Here is a 16,456-nt window from a genome sequence, read left to right on the forward strand (position 1 = left end):
GGTCAATAAAAAGGAAATTTTATAAATTAAAATATTTCTTTTAAACATGTGGATAAAAAGAAAGTTATCTTTAAAAATTAAAATCTCTTCCAATCTACAAATAAGGAAAGATATCTAATCTTTTCTTAATCCTTGTAGAAGCTTTATAAAAGAGATATTTAATTTTAAACTCTCTTTTAAATCATGAACATGATTAAAAGGAAAGTTTTTACCAAAATTAAAATCAACCTTTTAATCTACAAATAAGGAAAGAGATTTAACTCTTCTCTTAATCTTTTGTAGAATCTTATAAAAGGAAAGATTTAAATTTTTAAACTCTCTTTTAAATCATGTTATCCACATGAGAAAAATTTTAAAAATAAAATTCCTTTTTATTTTAATAGGGCCGGCCACCTAAGCTTGAGTTCAAGCTAGGGCCGGCCACATGAATTCACCCATGAACCAAAACATGGCCGGCCCTAGCTTGGTCTCCAAGCTAGCTTGGCCGGCCCCCTATAGGATGGGTAAGAAGGTGGGTATAGGTGGGTATAGTACTCTATAATTAAGAGGCTACGATAGGGACCGAGAGGAGGAATTGGTTTTGGTCTCCCAATAAAATTAAGCATCCCGTGTTCGCCCCGAACACACAACTTAATTTTATAAATAATAACTCATTCCACTAGAGAATTATTATTGAACTACCGCACCAATCCCAAATTACATTTTCTGAAAGGTTGCCCTGACGAAACTCGGTGAACTCGTCGTAGTGGCGGTTTGTAACCCGTATGTGAAAGAACTCCTCGAAGAATTCCTTCTCGAAGTCAGCCCATAACATTTGGTTCACTCGGCGCTTCGTTCTGATTCTTTCCCACCACATGCGTGCGTCTCCTGTCAGGCAGAAGGAGGCACACTTCACCTTCTCGTGTTCTGGCCAGTCCAGAAGCTCCATTGTGCTCTCCAGTGTTTTGAACCAGGCTTGTGCATCCCATGGTTCACTAGTGCCTGAGAATTTCTCTGGCTTGACTCGCTGCCACTGGATCAGATAGGCTTCCTTTCTTGGCTCAGCTGCTGGGACTGCTGGTGCTGGTACTGGTGCTGGCGCTGTAGGCTGAGCTGGTGGAACCTCTAAGACTTCTAGAGTCCTCAGGTTCGGTTCCGGGGTGACTGTGGGGGTACTCTGCTGATTAGCCTTGAGGGTGGCTATCTCCTGTTGCTGTTCAGCTAGCTGCTGCTGTAACTGAGCCACTAATGCTGTAAGGTCTGGGGGAGGTACTGAACTGCCTGCCTCTTGCTAGGGCTCAGTAGCTAGTGCCCTTCTAGCTGGGCGTCCTCGTGTCATTGCTAAAGACGTAGATGACAGAACATGAATAACTATTACAATCACAATTGTATAACTATCGTTATCATGTTATATACTATCACATACTATCATGCAGCAGTTTATCTGTAAACATGAGCTATACAAGAAAGTAAGAAACATAAATAAAGTAGAGGTGTTCTTACTTGGAAGCTGCAGGTTCAATGCTGATGTGTGTGTAGGAAGTATGGAACTTGGCTCTGATACCACTCTGTAACGACCCGCCTTCTACTACTAGGCTGTAAGGCCGATCGCTACAGTTATGCTGTGCTAACTGTGCGGAAAACTGATCTAATTTAAATTTTTGTTGCTAACTGATAACTATTCTTGGTTTTACATGTACTGAAGGATGTAGTCTAAGGGATACAAGGTGTATCCTACATCCCCTATGGACTAGAAGCTGACCTGCTAAGTTTCTTGGTCGAAACTGAACTTCCCAATCGATCCAGACTGAACTGGGTCGATGGCTCTCTGTTGGATCGATCCATGGATCGATCCAGACCGCTACTGTACTCGGGTGATAATCTGGATCAATCGGTTGATCAATCCAGGCCCACTGATCGATCCAGTGATCGATCCAGCGTACTTCTGTGCACGGGACTTTATTTGGATCGATCGGCTGATCGATCCAACATTGGTCAATCGATCCAATGATCGATCACAAACCTTTCTGTTCGTGAGGAATAGCTTGGATCGATCGACCGATCGATCCAGAGGCCTTCTGTTCGCGACAGAATGTGACTGGATCGATCGGCTGATCGATCCAGAAGCCTTCTGTTCGCGGAATCAGCCCTCAATCGACCCATGGGTCGATCGAGGACCCCAGATCGATCCATGGATCGATCGGAGTTTCTGATTTCGCACTGGAACTATGATTTCAGCACTAGTTCGTGCCAAAATCTCATATAAGAGTTCTAAAATCAATGGAAATAACTTCTAGCATCTATTAACTAGCATTCCAACATAATTACCAACAACTAAAACAAATCTTCCATGGTCTAAACATCCTAAGGTCTAAAAGTGCATAAAGTACTTGAGAAAAGAAATTAAGTTCTTAATTTGCTAAACTCCCTAAGGATCTTCATTCCAAGTTCCTGCCACACACACCATCTTTGCATTGACCTTCAGCTTCCTCTGCTAATCCATTTTCCCTTTACCTTTATCTGCAGTATAAGGAAAAAGTAGCTATAAACTTAAAGCTTAGTAAGAAACCAGCTACCTCACTAAAACATACAACGATGCAAACATGTTTTTAAAGAATGCTATTTTAAAACATGCACGGAATTTGTTAAAACATGGCATACTGAAGTTACATGGCATAAACGCTGAAACATAGCATGCATAATAAAGTCTAAGCATGGAGCTATCTCATGGTATCAACCAAGAGAAACTAAACTGAAACTGAAACTAAAACTGAGTTAAAACTGAGCTAGTGCTGGTCTTAAACTATAATCACATAACTAGATTATGAGTTTGAAAGCTATTAACATAATAAGTGAAAATATATAATCATGCTGCTGTTTGGGCCCGACAACTGTACTTTACTGTGCGCGCATCCCTAACTAGACCCGGGTTTGCAAGTCCCGAATCTAGTAGGGTTACTAGGTTGTCTGAACCTAAGGACGACTGTGGGAGCCCAACCCAATGGACATCTGGTCCAGTATAGTGCCACTGAAAATAAAATACTGATATAGCTGAATTTACTTATCTTGCTGTTACTAGGTTATCTGAACCTAGTGCTAGGTTGTCTGAACTTAGTGCTAGGTTGTCTGAACCTAGAGGCGACTGTGGGAGCCCACCGATTGGACCGTAGTCCCACGAAAGTTGTAGTAAGGCTAACTAAGCTATTTTAAATGCTTCTAATGCATTTACTGAGCTATCAAAAATGTCTAAGTCGCACTTTACTGAGCTATTCATTTAATCGAACATCTAGTGTGCTTAAACTCTCCCCTCTATTAGGGAGACTACCTCTAGGCACCCGACAATATCTAAAACCTCCAACTGAAGGGGAAAAGACGTGCCCGACCCATCTAAAGGTACTCACTAAATCCCTAAACCTGCGAGGAGGGTTAAATACACCCTATGTGTCGAAAAACTGCATATGACCAAACTAATGCATAGAAAACCAAACGGAAGCTACTTATACTGCAGGTGAGGGGTTTCTTACCTCGTACGCTAATTTCCTTACAATTCTATTTGCTAGAATTCCGGTGGAGACGACCCCTTCGACAATCTTCTCGCGTCTATGCGTTCCTCTCGCGAAGAAGAGCGTCCTCGTGCCGGAGTTGTCGCCGGAAGATGACCTTGGGGCCCTAGGGAGGGAACCCTAGGCCTTCTTGTGGTTGGCGCCGAGAGAAGGAGAGGAGAAGGGAAGGTTCGGCGGTGAGGGTTTGAGGAGAGGAAAATCACGATCCAAATAACCCTTCACTCATTTATTTCTTATTTATATTAAGTGGTAATTTCCGCCCAAACCTAACATAAATATTAATGTTTCCCTTTCCTTTCAGCACGGCCCTGCTGGGTTCAACTGGTTACTAGTATTTCCCTTTAAACCATAGGTCTCGGGTTCAATTCTCGCCTAGGCCGTTTTCGTTTTCTATTTATTTTTGCTACTTCCGCTATTCTAAAAATTCATTAAAAATACTCTAAAATTCCAAAAAAATCATAGAATATTTCTAAAATAGTTTTGAGAAATTTCTGGGCATTACAGAGAGGGCTCGGTAGCTCGTTCTCCGGACTAGGTCAGAGAGGGCTTGGTAGCTCGTTCTCTGGACCGGACGTGGAAGTCGGAGAGGGCTCGGTAGCTCGTTCTCTGGACTAGGTCAGAGAGGGTTCGGTAGCTCGTTCTCTAGATCAGGAAGGCTTTGAGGTTTAAGGCTGGGAAATTGGATCGGTCTGCTGACCGATCCAGTGAATACTATGGGTATCTGGATCGGTCTGCTGACCGATCCAGTGATACACTGATTCTCACTGTGGGTCATCTGATCGGTCTGGTGACCGATCAGTAACCAAACAGATTGGGAGAAGGAATAGAAGGGATCGGTCTGTGGACCGATCCACCTATGGCCTGATCGGTCCACAGACCGATCAGGGATCGCAACCAACTCTCTGTGAGAGTTGGGATCGGTCTGGGGACCGATCAGCGTAGGGCCTGATCGGTCCCCTGACCGATCAGATCCGTACTAGACTGATCAGGGTGGAGCCTGATCGGTCCAGGTCTAGCCGTTGAGTCACAACGGCTAGATTTCTGTGTCTTCTTTTTCGCAGGTTCATATAAATCCAGAGGTGGAGGGCCTCTACAGTAATAACGATGAAGTAAGGTGCTGACTTCTTCTTGCTCATGCGATCTGAGCTTTGCTGAGCTCTTCATTCCTGAAGCTTCGTGTGAGCTTCCCTCGGCTGGGTCTCCAACTGAATAGTTGCTGCTGTGGTTGGCATCCGTGAAGTTGCTGCTTCATCAACAGTCGACGAGAAGGCAAGCAAACTAGTGTTTTTACATTCATATTGTTCTTGGCTTCTTGCTGTATTTCTTGTACTCTGATCTTGCTGTTGCAAGAGAAATTGTGGCGAGGTTTCTCCACCCAGAAGGAGTTTTCATTAGCCGGTTTTCCGGGGTCTCATCCACCGACGGATTGATAGGATTCGTCCACCTTACGGACACGCAGAGGAGTAGGAGTATCATCTCCGAACCTCGTTATATCGTCATGTTTGAGGTTTGATCTTCTCCATTTTCGTTTCTACTTTTTATTTCCGCTGCGCTAACTCAAATTGTAGGAAGAAACTAGAATTTGGGGTCGGCTATTCACACCCCCCCTCTCTAGCCGCGTCCGAAGGTCCTAACAGGATGGACGCTCGGGAAAACGGAGATAAAAATAGTTTTCTTTCTAATGCTTGTTCGAGGTCGACATCTTGTCGAAGAAGACTAAACCGATCCGAGATTGGAAGAGAAAGGTTCCCCACTCGGACTGTTTGGGGTAGTAAAAGTAATGGAAGGTCTTAGGGACTAAGGGGATGCCGTGCAGCCTAAAAAGGACAACCACCCCACACAGCAACTTAAAGGAGTTGGGGACAAGTTGGCCGAGCAGAAGGCGGAAATAGTTACACACCTCAAGGATGAACGGATGAATTGGGAAGCGCAGACCGACCACGAATTGGTCTCGGAAAAAACAAACAATGCCGGTCGGAGGGTCGTGTGGCCGATCAGAAGGTGTGGCTAATATCAGTTCGTGGTCAGAGGGAAGTTCAAAGGTTCGGGTAAGGCTCAGCGCATCCCTCTCATCGAATCGGCTCTCGGTGGTGGCATACCAGACGCCAAGGGCGAGGTCGGAGGGACGAGAAGAACTGGCCATTATCGAAGACAAAGAACGACACAGAGGAAACCAAAGTTTGAAAAGCAAGATGGTCGGAACAGTGGCCAAACGAGCACGAAAACAGCGAGAAGTACAAAGAAAAGCACGAAGGAACTGAAAGGAAAAGGGCGAAAGGGCCTTACAAAGGATAGGACCGAAGGAGGCGGTGATGGATCACTAGAAAGCGAAGCAGCGAGCTCGCCGGAGCGTTGGACGAGAAGAAGGAGAAGCTTTCGGATGCGCACGTGATATCGTGAAGTGGCTGAAGAGGAAAGATGTTTATAAACATTGGGCGCGATCAACCGGCGCCGTCCGATCTAGGTTACGGGATCCAAGGAGGGGATCTGACCGTCAAATTTGAAAAAGCCGAAGGTCACATCAGACCTGACGGCTCGAGTGAACGGTGACGAATGCACGACCACGTGGTGCTCGCTCACAGGTCATATTTAATGAGCACCATCATGCGAGCGTGGTCGCGTGCTCAGCATTAATGACGGTGATTTACACAAATACCGAGGAGTTTTCTAGGAATAATCAGCGTGACTAATGCCGGAACGGCGGGACAGCAGCAGGCAAATGAAACCATCCAAGTACCAACCGGGGGCATGCTCTGCGTTACCTACTTGCATAGTCCCCGGTCGGCCGGACACACCAACCAGACGCAGTCCAGTCAGTCGGACTTAGCGCCTCCTTCGACCAGACTTGAAGGGGAGGCATGTGATCCGGTGGTAAGGACGGGGAACCCTCATTGGCGGGAGGTCAACGACACGTGGAGGTCAACGGTCAAGAAAGTCAACCCCAAGGTCGTGCCGAACGGACATCCAACCAGAGGTCTCCCGGACCGGACAGAAAGTCAACCCCAAGGTCGTGCCGAACGGACAGAGGTCGTGCCGATCGGACATTCGACCAGGGGTCTTCCGGACCGGACGAAAGACAGCCCGACCAGGAGTCGGGTTTCCGATGCTCAAGTAGAGTCTATGGGCTAAGCGGAACGCTCGGCCGAGCCGCTTGACAATAAGGCGCAATTCCATCCGAGCACAGGAGTAGGGCTTCACCGCCCAGGCCAAGGTAGGCGCATTTCCGGAAATCATGAGCGCCGCTTGGCCCGGGAGCAGGTGAAAACGCTAGGAGACAAAAAGGGCAGCTGGTAACTTCATCCTCGAGACACCTGCCGCCGATAAACAGCATGGTCGACGGCCGGAGCGGACAAAGTATCGTACGGTGGAAGTTTCCACCGTCACATCCGGGATATGCTCAGACGATTGCGGAATGACGTTAGACATGCTTTTATGACACAACCCTACTGAGGTATGTTTGGGGAAGCGTGCACACATCGAGAAGCGTGCTCACGCCTCCCCAGGGTCCTATATAAGAACCCTCAGACTTCGACGAAGATATGCAATCTTGATCACTATAGCCATAGTATCGTTATTTTGCTCTTCTTCTTCGCTGTCTGACTTGAGCGTCGGAGGGTCGTCGCCGAGAAACCCCTCCCGACTCGGCTTCTTTGCAGGTTCGTCGGAGATCCACATCACCAGTCGAAGACAGCGGAGAGTGCCAAGTCCCCAGCGTCCATCGATTCAGTGCTAGGACATGATCAAATAATTTTCATCAATCAATAAAATAAATCAAAAAATTCTTAAAAAGATTCATTCAAACGATCAATATTGTTACATCCACTTCTCAAGAAAAAAAAACAAAAAGGAAAAAAAATTCTACTAAAATTCAAACCTCACCTGACCATTGCATCATTTGCCCGGGGCCATTTTCTATTCATCGATTTAGATAGTTAGGACAAATTCGATGATGAAAACGAAGATATTGATTCATTATTTTTCATACACACTAAAGAAAAGTTTAAAAAATACTACCTTGCGCGTGACTCTCACGTGATGAAAGAGTGCTATGCTGCGCTAGCCTTCGGCGCCCCCGGAAAGCCTACGTGTCAGCCGACGACTCACTGCTGGCAGTTCTTCACTATTCTAAAAACCCAAAGTTCTACATTTTGAGTCACCCGGTGGATTAATCCGACGTGGTCCTGTTTAAGCCTCATGTATGTTTTTGAGTTAGTAATCGAGGAGTGCGTTTGAAGGTTCTTGGAAATTCCCAATAACGCCCTCGCTGGTAATTAATCTCGCTCTTTTATTCGTCTCTTTCTCTTTTATTTTGTTATTATTTCTTTTTTCCACCGGCGGTGACTCCAACCGTCGCCGTCTCAACTCCGCCTTTCCTCACCTTCTATTTCTCCCTTGGGAGATCGGATCCCGTCACCAACCGGTCGAGCGCTGGGATTCTTGACCCATGGCGACCGCTCAGGACCCACCGCGCGGCGAGCTCGAGCCCAATCTCCGCCACCGCCTCCCCCTCCCGAGATGGGGCGACCGGCGAACAACTCGCCGCGCCCCTGCCGAACGAAGCGGCGGAGATGGAACCCCGACCGCGGGGCAGCTCGGCTGCGGGAGATTCCCTCTGGCGCAGGACGGAGTCGGTGGGGGCGAGGACGGAGGGCTGGAAGAGCTGAGGGCGAAGCTGATGGGCCATCTCCGGGTGGCTGCCGACCGGATGAAGATTGCGACGCCGGAGGCGGCCCCGGAGGCCTCGAGGCCGTGGAACCTGAGGGCCAGGAAGACCCCAAACGGGAACCCGGTGTGCGCGATCGCCGGGGCCACCGCCGCCCCGGCTGCGGCGGCGGGATCCGCGGCGGAGGAGGAGAGGAAGATAGGCCTGTCGGTGACGCTTACGGCGGAGGAGATCGAGGAGGACATCTACTCCGTGACGGGATCACGGCCTCGCCGGCGGCCAAAAAAGCGGCCAAGGGTTGTACAACGGCAGATTGACGTAAGCAGTCGCCTCCCCACCTTTTCTTTTTTCTTTTTAAAAAATAATTTTCTCCTCGGAAAATTAAGAAGATTACTGATATGCCCCTACAACATTGTCATAATTACATATACTTGCCACCTTGGCATTGTCTCGCTATCACGTTTTGCGTGTGCATGCGCATAATCCAGGATTTATTACTGGAAATGTATAACTGGAAAATGAATACGTACAACTCACGCAGGTCGATATCACACACTGCACGTCTTTTGTTTCCTTTCACAGTTAATGAAGAATTCTTTTAGTATCATCAAGCTATTCATCCTTTAATTTGGGACTTTTCTCAGTTATCCGAAATTTCCTTCTTGAGAGATGAGCAATCTGGAAAGATAGCTGTTAACAAATAATTATCCGCTGCATTAGGAGGAATCAAGACTGCTGAAATGTTCTCGTACTAGAGAATGGCATTTGAAAATCAATTATAAAACATATTTCTCTATTTTACTTATCCACCTATTATACTTGCACTTTGCATAAGATAGTTATTTGATTCGCCAATTGCTACATGATGTTTGCATATTTCAATGTCGGTCAAGTTTTAGGTATCACACAATTATGAGAAGAACCACTCAACCCATATGCAAGATTTGGGGCTGCCTATATTGATCATATCCCTCTTTTGAGTTTTTTATGTACATTATATATCTATCATAACTAATTAAATTTACGAAGGTATTTCCTATTTGAGCCTTTACAACCAAACTCACCCCTATATCGTCAACGTGTTCCTATTTTCTTACCTAAACCTATTCAAATCCTTGTAACATGTACGGATATACCTAAACCACATTAAACGGATAAAGTATATAGGGTGAATTATATTTTACCCCCTGAGGTTTGGTTAAAGTACGAAATGACCCTCGTGGTTTCAAAAGTAACAAAAAAGTCCCTTGACTGGTCGGCGATAGTAGTCAATCGGTAAAGATAAGAAAAAGACATATATACCCCTGCGTTTCAGTAGGGAAAAAAGTAAAAAATTAACTGAAGTAGCTGAATTTTTTTTTGACATATATACTGAATGCAATATATGTCTGTTGATGTTGAATTAAGTGAAGAGGATGATATATTTGTGATAAGTGATGATGAAAATAATCATGATTCTGTTGATGACAGTTGGTTTAACAAATATTGCATCCATGAAACCAAAAAAATTTAATGTCTTTACTTAATGTCGATGGAGACATATATACTGCCTTTTTGTACAGTTGAAAATTTAAGTACTCATTTTGGTGGAATGAAAGCATCTGTGGGTTTTTAATGTATTTGTGTGGGCTGTTGTTTAAATCATCAGGTTGTTTTGCAATTACCTTTCTTTTGTTAAAGGGTAGTATTGTCCCGGATTTAAATTCACAACATAATAAGGGTATTATTGTCCAAAAAAAGAAATTTATGATGACATCAGCATTTTAGTGGGCATTTCCAGCGTCAAAGGGTTATAATGTTACCGGTCAGGGGGCTTTTTTGTTACTTTTGAAATCACGAGGGTCGTTTTGTACTTTAGTCAAACCTCAGGGGGTAAAATGTAATTCACCCAAGTATATAAGAGTACATCATATGCAACTAGACTCTTGAGCCTAGGAATCAAGATGTCGGTACTCGATACTGTAGTGGTAAGGCATGTGAACATAGATATCAAGGGAGTGAAGCTATGGGTAAAACCCAAATAGGTGTAGTGATGGTGTGAGTGGATCTACATAATTGATAAGTGTTGCAAATAGGGCGGTCAATGACCACCTACCGTTTCGGCTGTCTAGGCAGTGCCTACGCTATTGGATTTTTATTAAGGTTCCTACAATACAATAAGCTTCCTATATGACCATTTTTTTTATTATGTTTATGCATAAATAAGCTTCTTACAAACTAATACCATTGATATAAGATTTTATACAATATATATTAACTAAAAATAAAAAATTAATCTATATTTTTAAAATTTTTTAATATATATTAAATTAATAGGATAATTTTATTAAGTTTTAATAAAGCCTAATAAAATTATCTCAAACATAACTAGGAATTGATTAAAATTATTAATTTAAAGTATTTGATTAAACCTAAGTTAAAAAAAGTAAAAAATCAAATTTTTGGCATTTTAGCTTCGGGCTTCAGAGGCGTCGCGCGATGGACGGCTCGCTGAACCCAAGCGCCACGTGACGGACACCTTGCTGAGCTCGGGCGACGAGTCTGAACGCGTATTCGAGCTAGGGCAACGCGCCCAAACGCATTGCCGAGTTGGGGCGACGCGTTCAAAGGCATCACCGAGTCGGGGCGATGCGTCCGAACGCGCCGCCGAGCTGGGGCGACGCATTTGAACTCATTGTCGGGTTTGCGCGACGCGTCCAAACACATTGTCAGGTTCAAGCGATGCGTCCGGGCTCGCGTGACAGGTCCGGACTCGTCGCCTGGCCCACGTGATTGGTCCGGACTCATCGTTGGGCTTAAGCGACGAACCCGAACGTGTCGCAGCCCACCAACGCCTTGCGTATACCACTTGTCCGGGTGAAACACAGCGAAATATATAAAAGCCTTATGACGACAATGGTGGCGGGCGGCGACAACGGTGGCGGAGGCGGAGGCGGAAGAGGAAGGAGGTGAGTTTTTTTTTAACTTACATTGTTTGACCACCTTAAACGACTGCCTCCAACAAAAGCGGGGCCAGCGAGGTTCGCCTCCCACCTAGGCAACCACCTCAAGCGTCATTTAGAACACTAGAATTGATCAGCAAAGCAATAACAATAATAGAAAATAGCTAGTAAGAGAGGCATAGCCACATGGATGAGACGGGGTGCGACTGCCCCTGCACATTTTGTTAAAATATTAATATTATATATTTGAAAGTCTTCATCATCACTTTGATGGGCTAATTCATTACTGTTTGTTGTCGGAAACTGAAATTAATCACATATTTGAAAAGGCCATGTCCTAAACTATCTATTGGTACCACTTTTATTAAGAAATATTGCGACTTGAAATATTAAGTATTGAGTTTTAAAAATAAAACATATAATAATAAACTGATAAACTAAATTGTAGGACACGAAGTGAGGGCGCTAAATTAAAATTGAATTGGGTTCGAACTAACTCCAACTAGTAGGTGTAGAGATAAGGATTATATTGGTTCAAACTGAAATTGATTTAGAGTTGATTTGATTAAGTTATGGTCGAACCAAATTTAAGGTTTAAACAGGTTCACTCGATTAAAACAAATTAGGATATTTTTTGAGTAAACTTTCTATTTCATTTTTTTCTCTCCCTTTTCTCTGTAAGCATGTTGCAACCCCGCCATACCATATGTCACCCCTTCGCCCATCTCTTTCTTTTATTTTTCTCTTCCTCTTCTGCCCCATTTGCTTCTTCTCCAATCGTAGTAAACCTATTATTTTTTCCTCTCCTTTCCTCAAGAACAAGAACTCTCTTTTCTTATCCTTTCTCTTCTCCAGTAAGCAAGAAAAGCAACTGATCCCTCTTTCAGCAACAAGAGCAACTCTTAGCCCTCGCATCTTCTTCCTCTTCTCATGTTTTTTAGGATTTTATTGGCACCACAAGAATAGTCATGTTCTGTCTTGCCTTGCTCTCTTTGAGTTGTTGCCGAACTCATGAAAACTAGTCAAATTTGCTAATAAAGATGGTAAAGTTCTCCTCTTTTGCTTCTTCCTTCCTATCTTCTCTTCTTTTTTTTTCTCAAAAGCAAGGATATTCCAAGAAGAGCAAATTATTCCTTTCTTCTTTTAATGTTTCATTAATTGAAGGAGAGTTGTAAAGTAGAAACTTTATTTTATTAGGTTGCTAATTAGGATGATTATTTAGATCGCAATGAAGGTCTTAGGAATGCTAAATATTATTATTATTATTATTTTGAGAGCGAGAGTATTACAGAAGTAGAATGGAACAAAATAATAGAATTGACTTAAGATTTTATAGTATTAATAACTAACACTTACAAGTTAACACAACAAAACCTTAATTTAGAAAAGTATTTCTTCTATAGGAAGAGAAAAAACACAATAAGCACCCCTTTTATTTGAGGAGAACCAGTGAAAGTAATAGTTAAGATTTTTATTTGATTTGTTCAAGTCAAACAAGTTCAAACAGAGCACAGATTTTCTTGATGAGTTTCTGCATATGCAGGCTGTATACTGCCGGGTCCTATATATGAAGTGGACCATTTACGTAAGATTACAAATGCTATATGGAATATCACCTCCTATCACATATGCACAACGGTCGCATGTGAACCACTTTTTGAAACACTGATTATTCTATCATACGGCTGGGAGTATTAGTAACTACAGAGAGATGGTTGGTGTACTTGTAGGCAAGTAGGGTTTTAAGCAAGGCATTTATGGCTTGAGTTTTGTAGTGGGAGGATAAATAACTAGGTGACTTTGCACACTAATTGAACTTTGGGTAGAAAACTCTTTAAGATTTTCAAAATAAAAACACATGATTGAGTTTCCTTGTGTAACATTAAATGATCCTATCAAATGTAAATTGTATTTAATATTGTCCTTGTGTGTAACCTTTAATTTCTTATGGCAAATTGTTTTCAAATAAACTTGTTTTAGCAATATATTTAGCAGATATAAGAGTATTGAAGTTGTTATTTGAGTTATCTCTTTTTGTACAGTTAGTTTGTGAAGTACCTATGCCACCATATATTAAGGCCATTAACTCAGTGAATAATACTATCATGAGATTATAATTGTTGTATGAAAATCAGAGTCCTTCAATGAAGGAGAATCTACATGAACTTTGATCAAGTCAGTTTAATTCTGCCAGAAGGTGTTCAATTACTGTCACATGGAGAACTTTAAACCAGGACGTGCTGAATAACGTAATTCATTAGTGGCTAAAACTGCCCCTTCAGTACCTTGTAGCGCTTGTACAGCCTTTGAGCATTGTGATTTTCAGCTTAAATAGGCCTGGTTTGGTCTAGACTGATCTGGTTTGCACAGGGGATGATAGAGAACTTGGTATGCAAACTACTCATAAATTCTTCATACATGTCTTTCTCTTGTTTTCCGCTTGGCTATAACCATAAAGTATGTTTTCTTGTCATGTATAAGTTGAATGCCTTATTTACTAAGCATCCCAGTCTCAATTTCCCTGCTTCATGTAGTCGCTCTTCCCTGGGCTGTGGCTGTCTGACATCACAGTAGAGGCTTACAAAGTTGACGACGACTAAACCCATGCTCGCGTAGCCTTGGTCGTTCCCATCTCAAAGTTCATGCCCTCCTTTCATCACCCTCAAATGTTACAGCTAGTCCGCTGCTGCAGTGAAATCATGTTTGGTTTCTTAAATGTATAGTGCTTTACAAAAAGAAATTGGATCCTGTAAATGCTTTTCCCTCTGTCAGATAGCAGAGCATAGCAGAAACTCGAACCCTCTTTTGCCTTGCTCACAGCATATATGGAAGCTGCTATTTGAGTTTTGTGAAGTAGCTAAACTAGCAATGCAAAGAAGTCTTTTAGTGCAAAATTCTAAATTGTTACTTGTGACAATGGTTCCTACTTTGTGAATTTCACATCCCTGGATTTGTATAATCTACATGGAAATGTTCACATGAATAAGATGGCACTCAACTTAAACAAGTTGTGTTCCATTTTCAACTTTGTTCTAGTGGTAAAAGTTGAAAGCTGCCACAATTTTGTCGAGATGTTGGTGAAACTTTATCTAATCACTTGTGTTTATCTTGTTTTAATTCTGTGTATATTCTGTTCATCTTATTGAAAATTTCCCTCTGCTTATTATTTGTCCATCTCATCGTAAATTTTCCTCGACTTATTATTTGGTATAGAAGATCACTGGGCTCCATCTTTTGTCTTTCAACTTTCTGACTGTTCATAAATTGTGTTTTGAATTTATCATATAGGTGAACTAAGGTATAATCAGTCCACCCATTGAGTTCCTAAGATGGAGTATTCTCATTTGGCAGTGAATAATGGCTCATTTGCTGTGTCAATAAAATAGGAAATGGTTGAAATAATTATTTATATATAATATTTATACTTATATTTGGTTTTATACGGAATATTAAAGGTAAAAATAGGCAAAGAATAATTCAAAATGACTAGAATTTAAATACATTGACCCGTTCACTAATCTTCTGTCCCATCTAATTTATTTGATTATATTAGATAAAAAAATATAAATTATAGATTCTTATACTTTATTGAGTATTTTATTTTTATAGACTTATCTTGCTAATTCGCCTAGCTCACTTGGTTGATTTGGTTTATAAGTTTGATTTGATTCGCTTTGTTTACTTGGTTTTTCTAGTTGTATTGCTCTAGTTTGCAACCAATTCGATTAGCCTAACCTTTGAATCCAATCCATCTAGTCCATTTAGCCCACGCGGCTCTCCTTGTCCATCAAATTCAACAAATATATTTAACTTAACTTAGCCCAACCATCGACTAGGAGTGCAAATAAAAGGAATGGAGCTAAATAATATGAAAATACTAATAATTCAGTTTGAGCTTGAAAAATTATGAGATACTCGAATTCAACTCGAAGCTTGAAAATACAATTAATTGTAGCTCCAGCTTAGTTTAAAATAAAATTCGAGCTTGAGTTCAATTAGAATGATTTGAATCTTGATTCGAGCATAAGTAAATAATAATTTTAAATAATTAAAATTTGAGTTTGGTTCGAATTATTTGAATTTTAATTTGAATATATTTAAATTAAAATTATATAAAAATAATCAGAGTTAGATTCAAATTCGACTTGTGAATAATCAAATAAAATATTATAAATATGAATTCAGCTTGAATTTTTTTTAACATATTCGAGATCAACTTGAATTCAATAATTTTAAATATAAATTAAATATTTTTTTATCTAGTTGGACAAACTGTTGTTCAGTTTATTTGCATTCCAAATCAAGACCATTCATCAATCCTTAATGTCTTTCTCGTTTAAAGGACAGAAAAAAAGACAAAAATCAAAACAGCAATTCTATTTTTTGGAATTATCACATGAGCTTTTCTCTTTCATTTTTTATTAAAAAAGTATCTCACCCCATCAATCCCCTACAAAATTACACAGCTACTCGTAAATACACTTGATAGCTCCTTTTCACATCGCTCAGGCTTCTCCTTCTCAACAAGTCCTCTTTTCTCACATGACTTTGTAGATTTGAGAAAGTAACACTGGTTAGAGTCGGGCAGCTCTTTCGGTGCGACCCCTCCGATGACCAAGTTAGTAACAGGTGGAGAGAGAGAGAGTAAAAGAAAAAAAAACTTAAAGAAGAAAGAGTCACCTCCAGTAGTTCGAAACAAAATACCATCATACATAGAAGTTATCATCTGAGGTACTTATATAGTTGTTAGAGGAGAATTTCCACCTCATCTCCTTTCGTGCATTTTTACTTCTTCTCGCCTAAGTCAGTAAGTATGCAATTCTTGATGATCTGTTGCCATGCTTCCAATCCTTGACTACCACGTAAAGTGAAAAAGATGACTCTCAGGGAACCACCTCTGACAACTATTACCCATCCATCGTTCACTAATCATCACGTATTATAAAGAAGAAATCAAGGGAACTGCCTCTGACATCCATCACTTATTTTTCCAATTATCGAGTGTCACGTGTTGACAACCAGAAGCTTCCTGATGAAAGATTCCCTCAATAGTATTGCTTTATGGGCTTTAATATAATTGCCCGACAGAAACTTAACAACATTGCTTGTTGAACCTCAATGATGTCACTTTGTGGAGTTGAGCATCATTGCTCAGCGGAGATTTTATGATATTGCTCAACATTCCTCTATGCTATCACCTTGTGAGACTAAACGTTATCACTCGACAAACCTTTGCTATTATCCTACAGACACTTAACATTATTGCTAGGTGCATGGAAACTTATTATTATTGTTCGGCGGACCTCAAT

General features: G+C 41.7%; 1 protein-coding gene across 2 annotated transcripts; it reads left to right on the forward strand.

Moving 5' to 3' along the window:
- Positions 1-7,859: 7,859 nt before the first annotated feature.
- On the forward strand, positions 7,860-14,289 carry LOC121981131. Of its 2 annotated transcripts, XR_006111745.1 has the most exons (3): positions 7,860-8,523; positions 13,283-13,535; positions 13,682-14,289. XR_006111745.1 is itself a non-coding variant. In XM_042533497.1 (2 exons), the coding sequence occupies exons 1-2, from the start codon at positions 7,987-7,989 to the stop codon at positions 13,745-13,747; spliced, it is 603 nt and encodes a 200-aa protein (XP_042389431.1). In that variant the 5' UTR covers positions 7,860-7,986; the 3' UTR covers positions 13,748-14,289. The 2 variants fall into 2 exon arrangements, 1 of the variants encoding a protein (XP_042389431.1); XM_042533497.1 differs by lacking the exon at positions 13,283-13,535.
- Positions 14,290-16,456: the final 2,167 nt, after the last annotated feature.

Source organism: Zingiber officinale, chromosome 5A, assembly GCF_018446385.1.
Source record: "Zingiber officinale cultivar Zhangliang chromosome 5A, Zo_v1.1, whole genome shotgun sequence".
Classification (NCBI taxonomy): Eukaryota; Viridiplantae; Streptophyta; class Magnoliopsida; order Zingiberales; family Zingiberaceae; genus Zingiber; species Zingiber officinale.

Coding starts and splice junctions, on each gene's coding strand:
- LOC121981131 (XM_042533497.1), top strand. CDS start 7,987: ATGGCGACCGCTCAGGACCCACCGCGCGGCGAGCTCGAGCCCAATCTC. Junction 8,524..13,681: donor TTGTACAACGGCAGATTGAC/GTAAGCAGTCGC, acceptor TGCTTCATGTAG/TCGCTCTTCCCTGGGCTGTG.